Consider the following 19,510-nt stretch of genomic DNA (forward strand, 5'->3'; position numbering starts at 1 on the left):
AATAGAAGACACTTTTGCTTAGTTCGGTCTGAAAAAGTATGCACTGTCTTTTGTTTAGTTTTTTTTTTTCTTTTTTTCTTTTTTTCTTGAAGACCTTTCAGCAGCTTCCAGCCATTCTGCAGACATACACAGGATGGAATTAAAAATGTCTGAAACATAATTAAGAAAAAAAATTCTGAAATCACATCAAAAGATAAAGAAAATAATTCATAAAATTATAAAACAATAAATCTCAATTCCATGCTATTTAGATCATAATTAAATTAACAAAGGATGAGCATTTTGATTTGAGTCATGAACGCACTAAAACACTTGAAAAGCATTTTTAAGTACCCTTTTTTTTTTTGTTTGTTTTTTTTTTTACATTGAAATGGAGCTCACACAGCACAGTCTCCAAAACTAATCAAAGAAACATTATGAATTAAAAAAAAAAAACTTTTTTCCAAGGGTAATGTAAGATGGTGATTCTTCACACAGAGAAGTATTTAAACTGCAGACGCCACTGGAAGATCAAAGAAGCAATGAAAATATGCCAGAGCCCCCTACAATTCTTCCCTTGATATCCAGATAAAAATCACCAAAACATTTTGTTTAGTGTGTAGTTTTTACAGAAATCAAACATAATAGCTTGGTTTCAGTATAAATGTGAAAGAAACGTTTGATATATGAACATTAAACATCTCATAATCATTAAACACTTTGTGAGCAGGACTACAAGAATCCCTACAGGAATCCACGGTGTCATGTTCACAAGGTCTTTGTCTTTGGTTCGTTAGGCATCTTAGGCTTTCTTCAGACTGGCAGCAAAATCATTATTCTATTTTTATTTTTTTGCACATCGGACTCAATTAGCTTTATTATTATTATTATTTTTAGAGTCTACTTTCAACAGCAAACAACATGTACAATTCGGTTCAAAATTTGGGACCAGACTCCAGTATAATTCCTTTATATATATATATATATATATATATATATATATATATATATATATATATATATATATATATATATATATATATATATATATATATATAAAATATAATTATTTTATTCAGCAAGGATGCATTCAATTAAAAAGACAGTTACTGTTGACAATTCACCTTTGCCATCACAAGAATAAACTATATCTTTAAATGTATTCATATAGAACACACTTATTTTTAATTCTAATAATATTACCGTTTTTCTGACCAAATAAATGCAGCCTTGGTGAGCATAAGGGACTTCTTTTAAAAACATGAAAAATAATATTTTAGGATATATTCCTGAACACACAAAATGCCTCTCGATGCTTGTGTCATGTCATGAGCAGAGGCAAAGTTACCAGTTTCTACAACTCTTGTTACGGTGTAATAAATTCTCTTACATGTGTAAACAGCCTGGCCTAAAACTCAGATTTGAAAAGCAAAGCGGATTTGCATGCAGTGTGAACAAAGCCTCAGCCCTCAGTGTTTGAAATATCAATAAGTTACTAGGTTTAGTGTAAATCTTTACACTACAAACAAGGACAACCATCTTAAAATCATGTTTGTTTTTTACATGAGAATCAGGGCTTCAAAACCCAAATATTAAGCAAACACAGCCGAGTGTGTGTACGTGTGTGAGTATGAGAGAAAGAGACAGCATTTGAAAAACACACAATGTAAAAACAAGCGAAAAGAAAGAGGAAAAAAAACAGAACATGAAAGTCTCTGCAGTGAGCCACTCAGGTGACTGTAGCGACACTTAACCACCTTTACCACCGGATCTGTTGTTTCTAGTCCTGAAGGGCCTAAGGCACGTGGCCAGGTCCAGATTTAACCCACAGAAGAGGTGGAAATACGACACCTCTGCTAACAGTGCTCCAAATAATCAATCACCCGTGAAATAGATTTCTGTCCCGTGGTTCCGACAGAACACTGACGAGAGGAAAGAACAGAGAGAAGTTAAAACGGATTTAAATGTCACTGGCCAGACATGAGAGAACAGCTACATGTTTTATAACATCATGGCCCTCTACACCTGGCACTAGATTGCATGCATGGTGACCAGTTCACAATTCGATAACACATTTAAAGCCAGGTGCAACTACAGCCAAGACACACTCTGGTCCGACCACTAGAATTACATTTGGATGACTTTTCAGCATCTGCATACAAGCAAGTAATATGTACTACAGAATTTCACAATGTTTTGTCATGCTGATATTTCCATCAGTTATTAAAATAACGTAACACTTGCCATTTTTAACTGTGCAATGCAAGGAGCAAAATCTCTGATATCATTGGTTGTACTTACCGTCAGGTTCATGAAATTAAGGAATTTCTTCAGCATTTCAGTCATGATAGAGAAATCTCCCTTGGGAAGGTTTTCCCGTACGATTTTCACATTCATCTGAGAAAGAGAGAGAAAGGATATTATATTTAGGGATGCACTACATTTAGAACTTTCGAATGCTCCACTCATGTACTCACTCATGCTCACAAAAAGCAAAGTCTAATCAAATAATGCACCGACAGGACATTTCTATGAAGTATACTAGCTCCTGTTTGCAATAGCGCTTATGTGCTATGACATGGTGTAGTACAGGGCAACGCTGATAAATGACGCTATCCTCTTGTGTCACTACCCTCTGCTCATGTGCTCGGATAATAATAGCTTTGCAGGACTATACATTATTTGGATAATTAAACAAAAAATCGGTTGCAAAGAACATAATAAAAAGATTATATTGATATTTAATATTCATATATTTTCGGTCCAATTTTATTGTTTTACTGTCAATGAAAGTGTGGTTATTTTATTGGCTTGTATATTTAAATTCAGTATCGTTAAAATTATACAGTTAGCTTAGTCTCACAAAATTATTTTATATTATTTAATAAAATGATAAATAATTATTAAAAACCATTTTCAGGGCATCCAGAATTTTCAGTTTTGACCCGAAAATATTTATCGATATATTTGATAATATGAAAAATATTATCACAATTTAAAATAACTGCCTTTTTTTAATTGATTTTAAAATGTAATTTATTCCTGTGATGGCAAAGCTGAATATTTAGCAGCCATTAATCCAGTATTAAGTGTCACATGACCTTTCAGAAATAATTACTGATATATTGCGTTGGTGCTCAAGAAACAATCCTTCCTACTATCAAAGTGGAAAACAGTTGCTTTGCTCAAAATTGTTGTGGAAACAGTGATGCAAGTTTCTTTTTCTTTACATTATCAGGGGTATGATCGTGTGTAGAGTCACAGGGTTTCAGCGGATTATAGTACAAATACACTCATAAATCTGCAAGGTTCAACTTCTGTGAGCCATTATTGTGGCAGAACACAGACCATGAAAATAAAAAGAACACTCCAAGCAATTCCACGAAAAGGTAATTGAAAAGCATATGGCAGGGGATGGATACAAGATGATTTCAAAATTGAACCCTGGGAGTACGGTTATATTAGGTAAGAAATAGAGTATTGGCACAGCTGTAAATCTACACATGACCACCCTGAGGGAGCTACAAGCTTCAGTGGAAGAGATGCAAGAGACCAGGTGCTTCACCACTCACAGCTTCATGGGAAAGAGGTACAGAGACAGACACTGTTAAAAATGTCATATGACATCTCAGCTGGAGTTTTCCAGAAAGGATGTGGGAGACTCTTAATGCAGCAGGAGAAGGTTGTGTAGTCTGATGAGATCAAAGATCAAGTTTTTGGCCATCAGAGGAAATATAATGTTGTGTGTAAGCTACACACTGAGCATCATCTGAAACACCCCTTCCTCACTGCAGATCATGGGGATGACAGTATCATGCTTCTCTGCATCAGGCCCTAGAAGGCGTATCAGGGTTCAATGAATGCAACAAAATCGAGTGAAAACTTGCACCAGCAACGTAGAAGAAGATTTGTTCCCCAGCAAGATAATAAACCCAAACATAAAGCCAAGCAGACAGAATCTAGACTTCAACTGAGAAATTGTGAGTGGACTTGCAAGAAAAGAGAGGACTGGCATAGTTATGACAGTAAATTCCACTCACTTCACTGGAGGAAGTCACAAAAATACACAAAACTACATAGTTGCTTTGGTTCAAAACTAACCAATCAATTACCCAACTAGCTGCTCTCGGGAGAAACTAAAGAATAACAGAAGTGATGCTCACCGGACTCTCCTGACATAAACACCCAAGAAGAAGAGCGGAGTATGATGCCACAATGCTGTCCTCCATGTGTTTCCCAGCATGCTGCAGAGCTAATAGAAGAAAGGCAGGATGCTTACACAAAATCTTCCCCTTTAACAAGTACATAAAATACATTATAACACGCAGCAGGATATCAAAAGACTATTTAAAAAAAAAAAAGCAACAATGGTTAATGTACACTATTAATATGATAGCAATTTAATTTCAGTTCATATTAGTGTAATTTCCCCAACAACAAAAATTATGTGAAATGCAATTCCATTGTCCAATGTCAAAAGTGTAGTAATTGGGAATAATTCGTACCTTTATTGAGGTCAAGCTCCTCTTCCTCCTCTTCTTTCTTGTCATTTGTGTCGTTGGTTTCCGAGGCCACCCACTGGATCTCTCCAGATGTTTCTTTCCACTCCCCACTCTGGTCTGCCTGAGATTTGGGCGCCTCACTTATGAGGTCATCGGTCTGTGCCTCAGCTAGCACTGCTGCTTGTTCCCGTTCAAGAAAGAGCTACACAGACAAACAGAAACACTTGGTTTAGTTGGCCAATATCAGATTTAAGGATAAAGCATCTCGCAGACCAAACATGGAGACTATATTCACCTGAACTAGAGCAGCCAGCGCGTTTGATGACTTTACTGTCGCGGGTCCCTTCTCGCACTCTGTTTGATTCGTTTTTTGTCCGTCCGCCTTACTCTCCTCCTCTCCTTCTGTTTTCACGTCATTCCCCGACTTCACGTGTACCTCCATCTTGATCATGTAGCTAAAGTCCAGGTCCATCTCCACCAGACAGTGTCTGTTTCTGGCACTGTACTCCACCAGATTAATCAGCAGACCCAGACCCTGTGCACAGATAAAACACTGTCACACTCACGGCAAAAACACCGGCACTTCAATACTGAACAGAATAATAGAATCGGTCAGTATTACAGAGTACAAACTCAGTTCAACTTCTTGACAAGAACTGCGCTTATTTAGAGGCAGAACGTCTCTACGAACACATATAACGGGAGACTTTTCAGACTTCACCTCAGCGACTGCCAAGACTGTGCATGCATGGCAGTATTTGTTACGGTCTCTTATCTTACCATTGTTCTGATGCTACTTTACTTAAAGCAGTCAAAAACCACTTATAAGTAATAATAACAAAAAAAGTATTCTTCTCTCAAACAGCCATAAGATCATATAACAGATCAGACGAATGTGTAATATGACACATTTGCTTTGAACTATTTTTATTGTAATATTAGTTCGATTATTTTGATGGTACCTTTTACACAGCTGTTGATAAGTAACTCTGTGACATTTATTATAATGGGTTTATGTGAATATTGAATATTGTTTTGAATACCGAAAGTAGTTGTTTTTTAACTAATACATTTATTTAGTCTAATGAATGTTATACCTGATAGCTCCTGTAATGTTGAATGGCTATAATCAATGGTTAAATATTAGGGGGGGGGGGGGGGCACTATTTCCTAGACACATCAGTATTATTGCTAGGAGTAATACTCACCTTCAGAAAAAAAAAAAAAAAAAAATTATATATATATATATATATATATATATATATATATATATATATATATATACACACACACACACACACATATACATACATACATACATACATACATACACACGTCACTTAACAAATATACTGTCTTTATGCTTTTTCTACATTAATTTGAAGAACGAATGTGAAATTATAACAATATAATGTATATTTAAAAACATTAATGTAAGGTGGGATTGATCACAATAACAAAAATGTATCGATTGACAGCACTGATATGCATATTTACTTAGAATAATCTTATATTGTGAAAAAACTTTTGCTGTTATTTTTGAACTGATTTCATTTTTATAAATGGTATTTTTGAAGCTGCAGGTCCGTGTAATTAATGTGGAGTTTCTCACCAGGACACGGATGTCGAATCTCTGCTCCTGAGGCAAATAGCGTGGGACCTTCAGAACAGAGTCCAGAGCTGTCTGTATGAGGCCATCCTGCTCACCTGTTTTAGTGCTGCCCCACTCTGAGAGAGAGAGACGACGTGAGGGTTAATCTTACATTCTTATCTTAACATTTACACAGAGTTATTTTATATTACTTCATTACTTGGTGAGCACTGTTTAAATCCTCTCAGTCACACATCTTAAAGTGTCTCACCGTTATCATGTGTGAGGTTGAGCAGAACTCCGATAACAGCTCTCATACAATCCTCCACGGCCTTGCCCACGTTGCTATGACTACTCTGCAGGAGGGCGGAGCTCGGGGAAGAGACCTCTCGGCTGTAGCGCTGTATCATCTGCTCACAATGCCGCAGGGCCCTACACACACACACACACACACGAAGCACAACTTCAGAATGACAAAATGCCTGGTCACACAAAGCAACGCTGCGACTAGACTTTCTATATCATCACACACACCTTGCTGAGGATACGATGAGCTGGGACTCCTTGTAGGCGATCAGATAAGTCTGGTTCTCAGGATTATGGACTGTCACCTGGATGTGTAAGAGGAATATATTTTTTTATTAATTATACATAGTAATTACATGCATTCTCCTCAAGGGCTGTCAAAGGTATTGTGTCAACCTGCAGTAAATATTACTACATATATTCAATTATACATCATGTCGGTTTCATTCTATTTGGTGCAATTTCCAAAAACTGATCAGATCTACAAAGTAAGCATCTTTAAGAAGAGGCATCATTACAAATAAATGTAGGTCAATAAAGTCCATGTTATTATTTACTTATTGCAGGTTAATTATTGCAGGTCCTTCTTTAGTCCTAATTTTATTAATCATTTCATTATTATCATACTCACACTCTCCAGAACTCGTAAACAGCGCTCTGCTCCCCAAAGTGACGCCACCAGACTCTCTTTATCTTCTTCTCTACTCAAGTTCTCAACACACTCTTTCACTGAGGGCAAAAAATATAGATATCTCAACCCTCTCTTTCAACAAACATCAGAATTAAGTCCAGGTATACTCAGTTAGGGTACCTTTATCTACAATGTGGTCCAGACCCCCAAGTAAGCGCAGTTCCTCCTTAAACCAGTCTCCGGCTCGCTTCGATGTCAGTGACAGTAATGTCTCCATCGCTAAGTGTCCAGTCTGAGATGCAAAAAGTAACAAATTGGAAAATAGCATTGAAGCAGATGCACATACAAAGTTAAAAAGGAGTATTTTTAAAAGGTTATTTCAATTTTAAAAACCGAAGCAGCATTTTACTTTTGAAAGGTGGTTAACGAAAAGAGAGGCTTCTTCTGAAAAGCCTGTTGGCCTTTTTATACTTGCATACACTACCATTAAAAAGTTTGGGATCAGTAGGGTTTTCTTTTTTTTTTGTAATGGCTGCATTACATTTATCAAAAGTGACAGTAAAGACATATACTTGTACAAAATTGTATAATTGTTCCATTCCAATTAATGCGGTTCTTTTGAACTTTCCATTCATCAAAGAATATTGAAAAAAAAAAAGTGTGCAGGTTTCCACAAAAATTTAAGCTGCTCAACTGTTTTTAACAGATAAGAAGGGAAGTTTCCTGAGCAGCAAATTAGCATATTTGAATGATTTCTGAAGGATCATGTGACACTGAAGAAAATTCAGCTTTGCTATCACAGGAATAAACTACATTTCAAAATATATTTGAATAGAAAACGTGTTTTAAACAATCAGTTACAATTGTAATAATATTTCACACTCCCACGTTTTTTTAAATCTTACAAATCCCAAACTTTTAAAAAGTAGTGAATGTAAACCTTTTCGAGAAAAAAAAAAAAACCTTGCGTCAAAGACAGCGTTTGATTTCTTATGCTTTCTTCGCTATTCAGTCTACAAACAGCTAAACATAAAAACAGATTTTTTGCTGCCTGTCTGAACAAAGCCAAGGTGAATGGAAGAACATTTCCTCTAAAACATTCATTGGTTTTCTCTGTCAGTTCTGACATCAAAGGTGCGAGAAACAGCAGTCACTCACTGTGATGTTTTCTAGGTCCAGATGTTTGTTGTGGACTGTTTCGCAGAGTTTGCGGATCTTCTGTTTAACCCGGCTCATCTCTTTAGCTGTTAACTGGTCTGCTACGGAGTCATCCTGCTCTAGTTCCAGCAGCCTGATCATCAGCTCCAGACAGGACCGGTCCAGGTCCATATTTAGCCGGTCTCGGCTCAGTATGTACATTAGAGATGCTGTGCAAAGAGCCAGGTTCTACCAGATCCAAAAGAACGGTGAGAGAAAGAGAAGGAAAATGTTCTGAATGTATTATCTTTACTTTTAAGGGAACACCTGCACATCAATGGCCTCAACAGAAATGAACTTAATGCCACAAAACTTTCAAAAACAAGTCACTTAGCATTATAAAAACAGTGCTTTACTGCAACGCAAGACTTCTAGTCTCTTGCTTTATTCTAAACATCTGTCTTGATTTATTAAGTGGATTTAATTTATTTTTACCGAACATCCTTCAATACACAAAACCAAGTCAAGCCGAAAGAGCCAAGGCAAACATTCACGCTCCATCTGTGTAAATTGAACTAACGAGATTTACAGAGTAACGGCTCAGCTTCTGTTTGCATTTCTCCCTTGTCTTCCCGCTGAGATGATTACATCTCCAATTAATGTATACTAATGAAGTAAACAAACGGTTTCTCCACACAGCACTGTAGCTGTGTTCATAATGATAGAGCTGTGACAGTTCGGAAGGATGCTTGGTTATACAGATTAGTTGGTTTTAACATTAACGGCAGTTGGTTGGTTACGTGACTGGCATGTTGGTTAGGGGCTGATTGAGACACTCACCGGGTGTTGTTGGGCATCACTGAGCATCTTAAAGACCTGGGCCACCTTCCCTCTGGCCCTCAGGTGCATGCGGAAGCTCGGCATGGCACAGCGTGTGGCCAGACTGATTATACTGCAGCCAGAAATGAAGGAGGAAAAAAGGATGAGCGGCTTTTGTAATAAACGTGTCTTTGTGTGTGAGAATGTTTTTTTACTACAGGAACCAGATGAGTCCTCTACACAATGTGACTTTGCTGTAGGCTGATATTATTTAAATTAATCTGAGCTGGATGATGACATCACTGAATTCAATGGGGAACTGCCTTTTACTGAAAATTTAGTTTGCTATTGTCATTTTGCATTATTGACGCACTATATTCCCCGTTTAATATTTTAAAGTTGCTTTGACACAATCTGTATTGTTAAAAGCGCTATATAAATAAAAGTGACTTGACTTGAAGTGCATATATGGGGGTTCCTGTGTGCATCAACATTATTATTCTTAACTAAAACTATTAAAGAGTGTCAATTAAAATACAGCTGAAATAAAATAAGCTAAAGTACTAAAATGACTAGTGCTGTCAAACGATTAATTGGAATTAATCAGATCCAAAATAAAAGATTTTGTTTACAAAATGTGTGTGTACTGTGTATATTTATTATGTATATATAAATAGAACCACATGCTGTATATATTTAGAAAATATTTACATATACAGTATTGTTCAAAATAATAGCAGTACAATGTGACTAACCAGAATAATCAAGGTTTTTAGTATATTTTTTATTGCTACGTGGCAAACAAGTTACCAGTAGGTTCAGTAGATTGTCAGAAAACAAACAAGACCCAGCATTCATGATATGCACGCTCTTAAGGCTGTGCAATTGGGCAATTAGTTGAAAGGGGTGTGTTCAAAAAAATAGCAGTGTCTACCTTTGACTGTACAAACTCAAAACTATTTTGTACAAACATTTTTTTTTCTGGGATTTAGCAATCCTGTGAATCACTAAACTAATATGTAGTTGTAGGACCACAGTTTTTTAAAACTGCTTGACATCTGTGTGGCATGGAGTCAACCAACTTGTGGCACCTCTCAGCTGTTATTCCACTCCATGATTCTTTAACAACATTCCACAATTCATTCACATTTCTTGGTTTTGCTTCAGAAACAGCATTTTTGATATCACCCCACAAGTTCTCAATTGGATTAAGGTCTGGAGATTGGGCTGGCCACTCCATAACATTAATTTTGTTGGTTTGGAACCAAGACTTTGCCCGTTTACTAGTGTGTTTTGGGTCATTGTCTTGTTGAAACAACCATTTCAAGGGCATGTCCTCTTCAGCATAGGGCAACATGACCTCTTCAAGTATTTTAACATATGCAAACTGATCCATGATCCCTGGTATGCGATAAATAGGCCCAACACCATAGTAGGAGAAACATGCCCGTATCATGATGCTTGCACCTCCATGCTTCACTGTCTTCACTGTGTACTGTGGCTTGAATTCAGAGTTTGGGGGTCGTCTCACAAACTGCCTGTGGCCCTTGGACCCAAAAAGAACAATTTTACTCTCATCAGTCCACAAAATGGTCCTCCATTGCTCTTTAGGCCAGTTGATGTGTTCTTTGGCAAATTGTAACCTCTTCTGCACATGCCTTTTTTTTTTAACAGAGGGACTTTGCGGGGGATTCTTGAAAATAGATTAGCTTCACACAGACGTCTTCTAACTGTCACAGTACTTACAGGAAACTCCAGATTGTCTTTGATCATCCTGGAGGTGATCATTGGCTGAGCCTTTGCCATTCTGGTTATTCTTCTATCCATTTTGATGGTTGTCTTCCGTTTTCTTCCACGTCTCTCTGGTTTTGCTCTCCATTTTAAGGCATTGGAGATCATTTTAGCTGGACAGCCTATCATTTTTTGCACCTCTTTATAGGTTTTCCCCTCTCTAATCAACTTTTTAATCAAAGTACGCTGTTCTTCTGAACAATGTCTTGAACGACCCATTTTCCTCAGCTTTCAAATGCATGTTCAACAAGTGTTGGCTTCATCCTTAAATAGGGGCCACCTGATTCACACCTGTTTCTTCACAAAATTGATGACCTCAGTGATTGAATGCCACACTGCTATTTTTTTGAACACACCCCTTTCAACTAATTGCCCAATTGCACAGCCTTAAGAGCGTGCATATCATGAATGCTGGGTCTCATTTGTTTTCTGAGAATCTACTGAACCTACTGGTAACTTGTTTGCCACGTAGCAATAAAAAAATATACGAAAAACCTTGATTATTCTGGTTAGTCACATTGTACTGCTATTATTTTGAACAATACTGTATATATTTATATTACAGTTAGATATATTTGATCTATAACCAACATGTTTTTTTCTTAAATGTATACATATATGTGTGTGTATGTATATAGACAAATATACACAGTACACACACATATTATATAGACACATTTTGGCAAACAAATAATTTGACAGCACTAAAAATGAACTTAAAATAAATGAATGTTAAACAGAAAATATTACTAAAACAAAAAAAAACTATGAAATAAAAAAAGTTTAAAATATAAATAAATACTAAAAGTGTAATGTTACACATATTCTTATTGAAAACTGGAAACTGTCATTGAGTGTCATTTTGCTAAATAGAAACATTTTTTTTATGTATGTTGACATAAATCTGTCATTAAAACTAGTTATGACAGACACTGTGAAAATGATTACATTTCAACAACGAATTGGAGTCAATAGTAATTTTATAATTAGATTCGGAAGTTAATGTACATGTAGATGCTTTTATTTATTAATTAATTTTCTAGTGTTGATGATTATATCTTAAAATAAATAGCAGCTGAATACAATAGTTTGGGCTTTGTTGTTTAATGTAACCTTTAATGTGATGCACAACAGGACTCCTTATACAGTTTGTAGCATTAGATTAAATAGATTGTTTTAATATAATTTCATATAATTAATTTTACTTAAAGACAAAGCCAAAATCTGTTCAGTAAACCATTGCTCAATGAAAAGGAACGAAGCAATTATGAGATTTAATTCCACCCCGCCTTACCGAACCATCATTTTTGTGAACTGTTACACACCTAATAAATACTATAATTGCAACGTTGTTGTTACTTACATATTTATTTGCCAAGAAAGATTTAAAGCTGTACTGAGTCATTTTCATAGTTGAAGTCATTATCTATAATAATTTACAGCAAATTACAGCTGTGATACATAGGCGTGAGGTTGCAAATAATCACCCAGAATACTCCTTTCAGCATTTGTCTCACCTAAGGCAGCGTGTGTTGAGGGGTTGTGTGCTCTTCAAGCCCGTCTCCAGATAATCAAAGTCATCAGTGAACTCCTGATTCTCCCCAAACTCCACTACGTCATTAAAGTGCTTCACATGTTGGACCACCGTGTACAACTACACACACAGGGCAAGAAAGAAACAGTTACCATATTTTCCGGACTATAAGTCGCACTTTTTTTCATAGTTTGGCTGGTGCTGTGACTTATAGTCAGGTGCGACTTATTTATCAAAATTAATTTGACATGAACCAAGAGAAAACATAACCGTCTCCAGCCGCCAGAGGGCGCTCTATGCTTCTCAGTGCTCCTGTAGTCTACACTGAAGACATAGAGCGCCCTCTCGTGGCTGGAGACGGTAATGTTTTCTATTGGTTCTTGGTTCTAAATAAATGCGATTTATAGTCCAGTGCTACTTATATATGTTTTTTTCCTCATCATGATTTATTTTTGGACAGATGCCACTTATACTCAGGTGCGAGGTATATTAAAATATGAGCATGTCCTTTGTTCAAGTCAGTGTTGTAACTTAACTAAATCTTATTTAAAAAAAATTTTAACAAAAACTTATTTGAAATAAAGACTAGATTAAAACCATTAAGAATACTGGAAGAAAAATTTAAATATCCAAATTAAACAAAATAAGTTTAAGATGAAGTACTAAAGTTATTAAAAGTGGAAACATTTTAGAAAGAATGATTTCCATTATTTCCCGGATTGTAGTGCTCACCTCCTTGTGCTCCGTCCTGCATTTTAGTGCAGTGACGATGTCCTGGTATGGCTCAGTGGGGATAGTGACAGACTTAATGACTTTGGGTGGAGGGGGTGGAGCTTTAAACACTCCATCATCTTTATGAGAGTTTGTGTCTTTGCTGCTGCTGGACACACTGGCCTTCTGCAAAACAACACCACCACCATCATCATTACAGTGTGCAAAGACAGAGGACATGTGAGGTCCTGAACAGAAGTACTTCACGTACAGGTACAGCCACAGTATGAGAGGAAGCAGAAGGCGGCACTTCCTCCAGCTCGGGTTGATTCCAGTGACGAGCGTTATAAACGGCTTTAGCAGGAGACTGCATTAAACACACACACAAAATAAACAAATTTTTTAGGTTCAAAATTAAAATTTTTTATGATGTTTCTGCTTATTTTAATGAAGCTTTTTGTTAGCTTTACTTTTTTTGGCCTGCTGAAGATCTTGCGTCCGATCTCTTTTGATCTGTCGGTTTGCTTTCCATGTCGTTCCTTCTGTGAGCCTGTATCTCCTGTCTCATCCAGCGACTCCTGAGAATCTAACAAAAAAAAGAGACATCATGAACCCAGAGATAACTCTACAAATAATCGTTATCCATAATTATAGTTTAAATTCCCATTAATGCTCTAATGAAACAACATTTGTTTGTTTTAATGTCATGCCAGCTTCTGTGGCTATTTTCATGGAAAGAAAATCTATGGCTTAATTCTATCAGATTTTTACCATTTATCTTTTGCCAAGAACTCTTAAATTGTATTTGGCTTAACTCTGTTAAAAATCCCTTCGAAAGAGTTAACTGAATAAAAGAATACCTGTACTTAGGCTGCTTTGACTCTGTTGACTCTCTTGCGAGTCGTTGATCTGGGGACTGCCCACGCTGCTTGTCAAAGCTTCAGTCTCTGCTTTCTTATTCCTCTTTTTCTCTTTAGCAGCTAAGTCATCTTCATCCTCACTATCACTCTCACTCAGGTCGTCAAAACCAAAGTATTTGATCTTGTAGCTGGTGCTGCCGGATGCAGTGGCGTCTCCATCTGCGTCCTGAGCCTCATTCTCCTCAAAGCCAAAAAACTCCAGTTTTGTCTCCTTTTTACTTTTACTTTGAGCAGGTCTGAACCTAAAAAAGAATATAGAATATGAAGAGAGAAATCCAGATGACAATAAGTTAGTTCTGAAGTTTTCTGCATTACTACAAAAAAAATTAATTTCTCACTGTAAGTGGTGTGTGTATGCTGTAAACCATATTAATCTTATTAAATCTTAAATTATAAAAATTGTTTGGGAATAAATATATACTAAAACATTGTACATTACTGCTACATTCCACTGTTAAAATAAATAACCACTGATATCACTTGCTTCCAATATAAACCTAATCAAGCAAATACAAATAAAAAGACATGCTTTGGTGAATCAAGAGAGTATGTTTATATTGTACCTCGTAGGTTTGGAAGGTTGTGTGTCGGATTTCCTTCGGAAGGTTCCTGCCTCTCCTATGTCAGCTTGCACTGGGCTGGCAAAATCATCCACGCTCCTTTCTACTGAATCCTGGATAGTCACGTTACACACGGACACACAGGACGGGTGAAGAACCGTGTAGTCCCTCACCCGGCCCCGACCTGCGGGCTTGACCTCTGAACTCCCAGCAACCCCTGCAGGGGCACTCTTCACCAGCGCAGAGGCTGGTGTTGAAGTCACAGCAGAAACTGGTGCATCACCGGCTCCAGAACTATCCGTCTCTTTATTCCGTGGCCGTCGGTACACTCTGTCGCTGGATGGTTTAAGAAGCGGAAGCTGCTCAAAGTCAACAGGTTCCACTGGAGGTTCAGGTTCATCAGGGCACTGTTCTGAGCTCTTGAGCCCATCTGAAGAGTTTCCAACCTGGGTAGAACTCCCCTCGCCGGCCCCTGGAGGAGAGTCCTCCCCAAAAGAGTCCCAGTCAGAGATGGTTCTACTGTGGGTTTTTAAGTTGGAGATCTGGGAGACTGGTTTGCTTACGGTCACACTGGATCTGCTCCAGGCTCCTGCACTGCCATGCGATGAGGTTGGAAATCTTGTAGCTACAAAAAATTATATATATATATATATTTAAAAAATAAGATATCGTAATTTGTGATTAATAAAGTGTTGGTTGGTTGTGAAAAATGCAAACCTGAAATAGTGGAACATGAAAGCATAACTTTGTTACATAAAATCGTATTCTATAAATATAAACAATGGCAAAAAAAAATATATATATTTTATCGAAAAAAGCCATAGCAAAACAAAAATACATAATATTAGAAAATATTTTTTTTTACATATAAACACTAGCAAATAAAATTGAATTATAAGTAATAGCAATATAAAAAAAACTTATGCATAATTATATTGCAGAAATATAGCCTATATAACATCACTAAAATATATAATGTTATCTTAAATTATACTGTCTAAAACTACAGCGATATAAAAAAAATATAAATATATATAAATATATAAAACAGTACACCAAACCAAAACAACAAATATGACAACCCTGAATTCTTAAAGGGATAGTTTACACAAAAAAAATCTTCTTTTATGATTCATTCACCCAAACCTGTATGACTGACTTTCTTCTGTTGAACACAATGAACAAGTCATTCAGCGGATTCGTGAACTGGATCAATCAATTGATTTAAAAGATAGAACCTAGAAGAACATCTAGTTCACAAATCAGACACCACTATTTCTCTCTCATGAGTCCTACGAGGGGAAAAAAAGATTTTCACTGAACAATGACTTCAGAAGACCTGGGATATCCCACACTGGTCATATGGACCATGAATTGGGGTTTAATGGTGCCTTTGCATCTTTCTAGAACATTCTCAAACATACATTCTCCATTCACTTCAACTGCATGGAAATGAAAGACCAGCACAATCTTAACAATATCTTCTTTGTGTTCCACAGAACAAATAAAGTCATAGAGGTTTGGATCGACGAAAGGCTGAGTGCAGCTGGCCATAAATAGAATTATTACTATTAGAATTTTTATGGTCCTTAGAGGGTCCTTGTTTCACGGCTCCTCTAATGTTGTAATTAGACTTGCTAAAGAGCCGAGGGAAAGTGTGGAACTGTATAGGGCTGAAAATATCCCGCTGAGCCCCAGAGTCCATGCTAGTGTGATTACCTGAGCCCCTCGACTACAGAACCAAGACTTCAGCAGAGCTACTGCTATTCTCAGCACTGAATAAAACCAGAATAACTGCTGCAGAAAGACATGAGTGACTTCACCCCACATAGCACAATGGTATGAGGTCATCATAATGACTCAAACATCATAATATGGATCTGACTTAAGTGATCTAGGTCATGTTCGGTAACCTGTAATATAGCAGCCTAAATTACAGCAAAGCCAGGAGCTTGGGTTCATTAGAGCAATGGCACAAGCACAATAATAACTGTGTCATGACATCGTTTATTGCGTGTTAATGACTGTCTGGAAGTTAAAAGAAACTGCAAAGCCATAATGTGGATTGCATTACAGACACACTCAGTGGCACCCATTTACACCCAGTGCACCCACAAATTAATTCATTTACTGACCCTCGTGTAATTTTAAAACCCTGAAAAGATTTGTTCAGATCTTTGGAGCACAAATTCACATTTTAAACATCCTCTCATTTTCGCCCAGCAATCGTGTCTCTCCAGCAGACTTGGATTAAACCGCTTGATTCATATGGATCAGTTTTAAAATATTTGAATCAACTTTATGCAACTTATACATTTTGGATTTTTGGACTTTTGATGCATGGACAAAAATGATGACATAATATTAAAAAAAATAATATTTTGTACTTCGAAAGTCTAAAAGCCAAAATTGAAATCATTGTTCACTGTAAATAATTTAAATAACTGATTTGAGAAAAGTAACCATGTCTGATCTGTGAACGAGAGTGTGATCTTTCCAATCAATTGGTTGATCCAATTTAAAAAACCGCTATCATTTTGTGTATAGTTTGGTATCGTTTACGATCAGGTTCTTGAGTTCTCACTCACTGCGTTCCAATCGTGGGAGAGCAATCATGGCCACAACTTTAAAGGGTCATTCCAAACCGAAGTGCTCAAAACTGGCCACATTAAAGCGCCCTACAGAATGAAGAATTTCTAAGGGTATGGATTCTTCTCACTTTGCTCTCATTAACTATCCCTTTAAGACCTTTCTCAGGTAAATAACATGTTTCTGCATGAATTGCGTGCTCTTCAAAAGCAAACCCTGTTGATTACTTAATGTCCTACCTGGGCTATTAATACCAACCACCCCGGTGCTGATGTTTGGGCTGCTGCCCAAGGTGGAAGTACCCACAGCAGTCACCGCTGTGCCGTGACTGGGCTTTTCTGCCTGGGCCTTCAGCTGCTCGTTCCCGGATCCTGCTGCATCTGAGCCCGTCTCAGATTGTGGAGTACCTCTGAATGTGACCGTTTTGGATTCTTCATCACTATCAAAGCCAAAGGGGTCCTCTGAGCTGTCGTCATCATCAAAGCGGGGTCGTTTAGTCAGCTCAGGAACCTCTGGCTTGAACGAGGGCCGTTTGACCCCCAACTGTGCCTTATAGGTGGTCTCTCCCCATTTGGTGCTAAGCGTAGCTTTCTTATTAGAAAACACCTCATCAAACTTCGAGCTGGCCTCTCCTCCCTTCCGTGTATAGGTTTTACTAAATCTGGACGTCATGTTGATGTTTGTTACATATTCTCTAGAGGGAAACAGAAGACATGGAGAAATTAAAGATCATGTCAATATCTCAGCATTTAGGAAAGATTTCAAACAGAAGCATAGCACACCTTGTTTTAAATGCTACAATGGGACTGAAACAGATAAATATGCAATAATACATTCAATTTAACCCAATAAAGCCTACTGTATCATATTTGATACCAAAATTTCTAAGTCCAATAAATTATCAACATGATCAAAACTTTTCTGAAAAACCTGCACACAATCTACCACATGCCTTCAGCCCTGTGATGGAGTTCAATAATTCTTTAACAAGTAAAATAACATAAGATAATTTTTCAAAATCTCTTCACCTTGTGTCTTTCTATGTGCTGTAAAAATACTTATACTTTTTCTTTTATTATTATTAATAACTTTTAAATTGTTTGCAATTTTTAAAGACTTGCAACTTAGGCATACTTGATCATGCAGGCTTTTTTAAAATCATTTTTGAATTGAAGAATCAACACAATGACACAAAAGGCTTTTGAGGAAAGTTTATTTGTACATCTATCATCATCATAGTGTTTTAATATACGTTTTGCCCCCTACAATTAAATTAAGAGCTTTGATCATAAAACTCATAATTTAAAAGAATTGTCACAATATTTATATAGATTTTATGCAAGTACTCTATTATACTCATAATAATCTAGTTGCATTACATTATACGCTATCAGAATTTTATCTTACTTTTTCATTATATAAATAATAAATGCATCAAACTGCATATTTCTGCTGAGATTGGGTCTCTGGAATTTTTTTTTATGATTTTCCTCTTGAGTATGCGCTCCATATTCTCACTAATGATACTACATGGGCCATAAAAGCCTGATAGACCAAATATGATACAAAACATAAAACACATATGGAAACTTTTTACAATTTGAATATTTTGTTTTATAAAGGTTCAAAAAAACTGTTCCATTTGTGACTATTTCATCAGGCTTTACAGGGATGCCATAGTAAAAAGATGGTTTAAATCATAAAAAGTAACAAACAAAATGTGGAGCACTTGACTGGCACACAACTTCTTTATTCAACGCGTTTTTTAAAGCATTATGCGGACAGTACGCGAAATAATTACATATTTTTATTATTCACTCACCCTTAAGTTGTTTGAAACTTGCGAGAGTTTTTTTTTTTTTTTTTCAGAAGAGCACAAAAGAAGATTTTAGGCAGACTGACACTATAATAACACCTCAGTCAACTTTTACTGTATGGAAAAAGCTGCACTGAAAGTCAATGGTGACTGAGGCTGTCAGACCCCAACGTTCTGCTTAACATCTTCTTTAGTGTTCCAAGAAATAAATAAAGCCATACATGTTTATAGCAACACAGTGGTGAGTAAATTATGTCAGAAGGTGTGATTTAGGGTGAACTTACCTTGTAATGACTAACATTACGAGCAGAAACATTGTTCATTTAACAGATGGTTACATGTTTGCACACTCACCGATCCGCCGTCTTTCCTCTGGGCCTCTGTGCTCCGAGAAGCCGCTAAATAGAAGCCCAGGCGATCTGCTCAATGAGCAAAAGCGCAAAGCGCGACTGCAGCGCGGTACAACTAACAAAAGCACAAATTAGGCCAAATCGTGAAGTACTGCTGTTGTTTATTTGTGGAGAGCTGGATCGGTCAGACTGCGATACGCCATTAGAGTCGCCCCTTTTTCTCCGCCCCTAACGTCGGCGTAAAGTATTGCGTCACACCAGAACCCCGCTCGAC

General features: G+C 36.9%; 1 protein-coding gene across 1 annotated transcript; it reads right to left on the reverse strand.

Annotated features, from left to right (window-relative positions):
• Window positions 1–1,042: 1,042 nt before the first annotated feature.
• Window positions 1,043–19,458, reverse strand: LOC113092982 (wings apart-like protein homolog). The gene is made up of 20 exons (XM_026258783.1): window positions 19,241–19,458; window positions 17,310–17,764; window positions 14,485–15,106; window positions 13,862–14,163; window positions 13,472–13,587; window positions 13,273–13,368; window positions 13,023–13,187; window positions 12,274–12,410; window positions 8,987–9,098; window positions 8,168–8,395; window positions 7,190–7,301; window positions 7,010–7,107; window positions 6,607–6,683; window positions 6,344–6,504; window positions 6,094–6,209; window positions 4,777–5,016; window positions 4,485–4,683; window positions 4,143–4,231; window positions 2,281–2,376; window positions 1,043–1,901 (listed from the first exon to the last, which is right to left on the reverse strand). Exons 2-20 carry the CDS (start codon window positions 17,740–17,742, stop codon window positions 1,836–1,838), a joined length of 3,465 nt encoding a protein of 1,154 aa, XP_026114568.1. The 5' UTR covers window positions 17,743–17,764; window positions 19,241–19,458; the 3' UTR covers window positions 1,043–1,835.
• Window positions 19,459–19,510: the final 52 nt, after the last annotated feature.

Source organism: Carassius auratus, unplaced genomic scaffold (assembly GCF_003368295.1).
Source record: "Carassius auratus strain Wakin unplaced genomic scaffold, ASM336829v1 scaf_tig00214820, whole genome shotgun sequence".
NCBI classification, from domain to species: Eukaryota; Metazoa; Chordata; class Actinopteri; order Cypriniformes; family Cyprinidae; genus Carassius; species Carassius auratus.

Excerpts from the sequence above, each read along its gene's own strand:
- LOC113092982 (XM_026258783.1), bottom strand. The coding sequence starts at position 17,742 with ATGACGTCCAGATTTAGTAAAACCTATACACGGAAGGGAGGAGAGGCC. Across the intron at positions 4,232-4,484 it reads GGAGCTTGACCTCAATAAAG|CTCTGCAGCATGCTGGGAAA; the intron begins GTACGAATTATT and ends TTCTTCTATTAG. Across the intron at positions 2,377-4,142 it reads GTTTATGTCAGGAGAGTCCG|ATGAATGTGAAAATCGTACG; the intron begins GTGAGCATCACT and ends TCTCTTTCTCAG.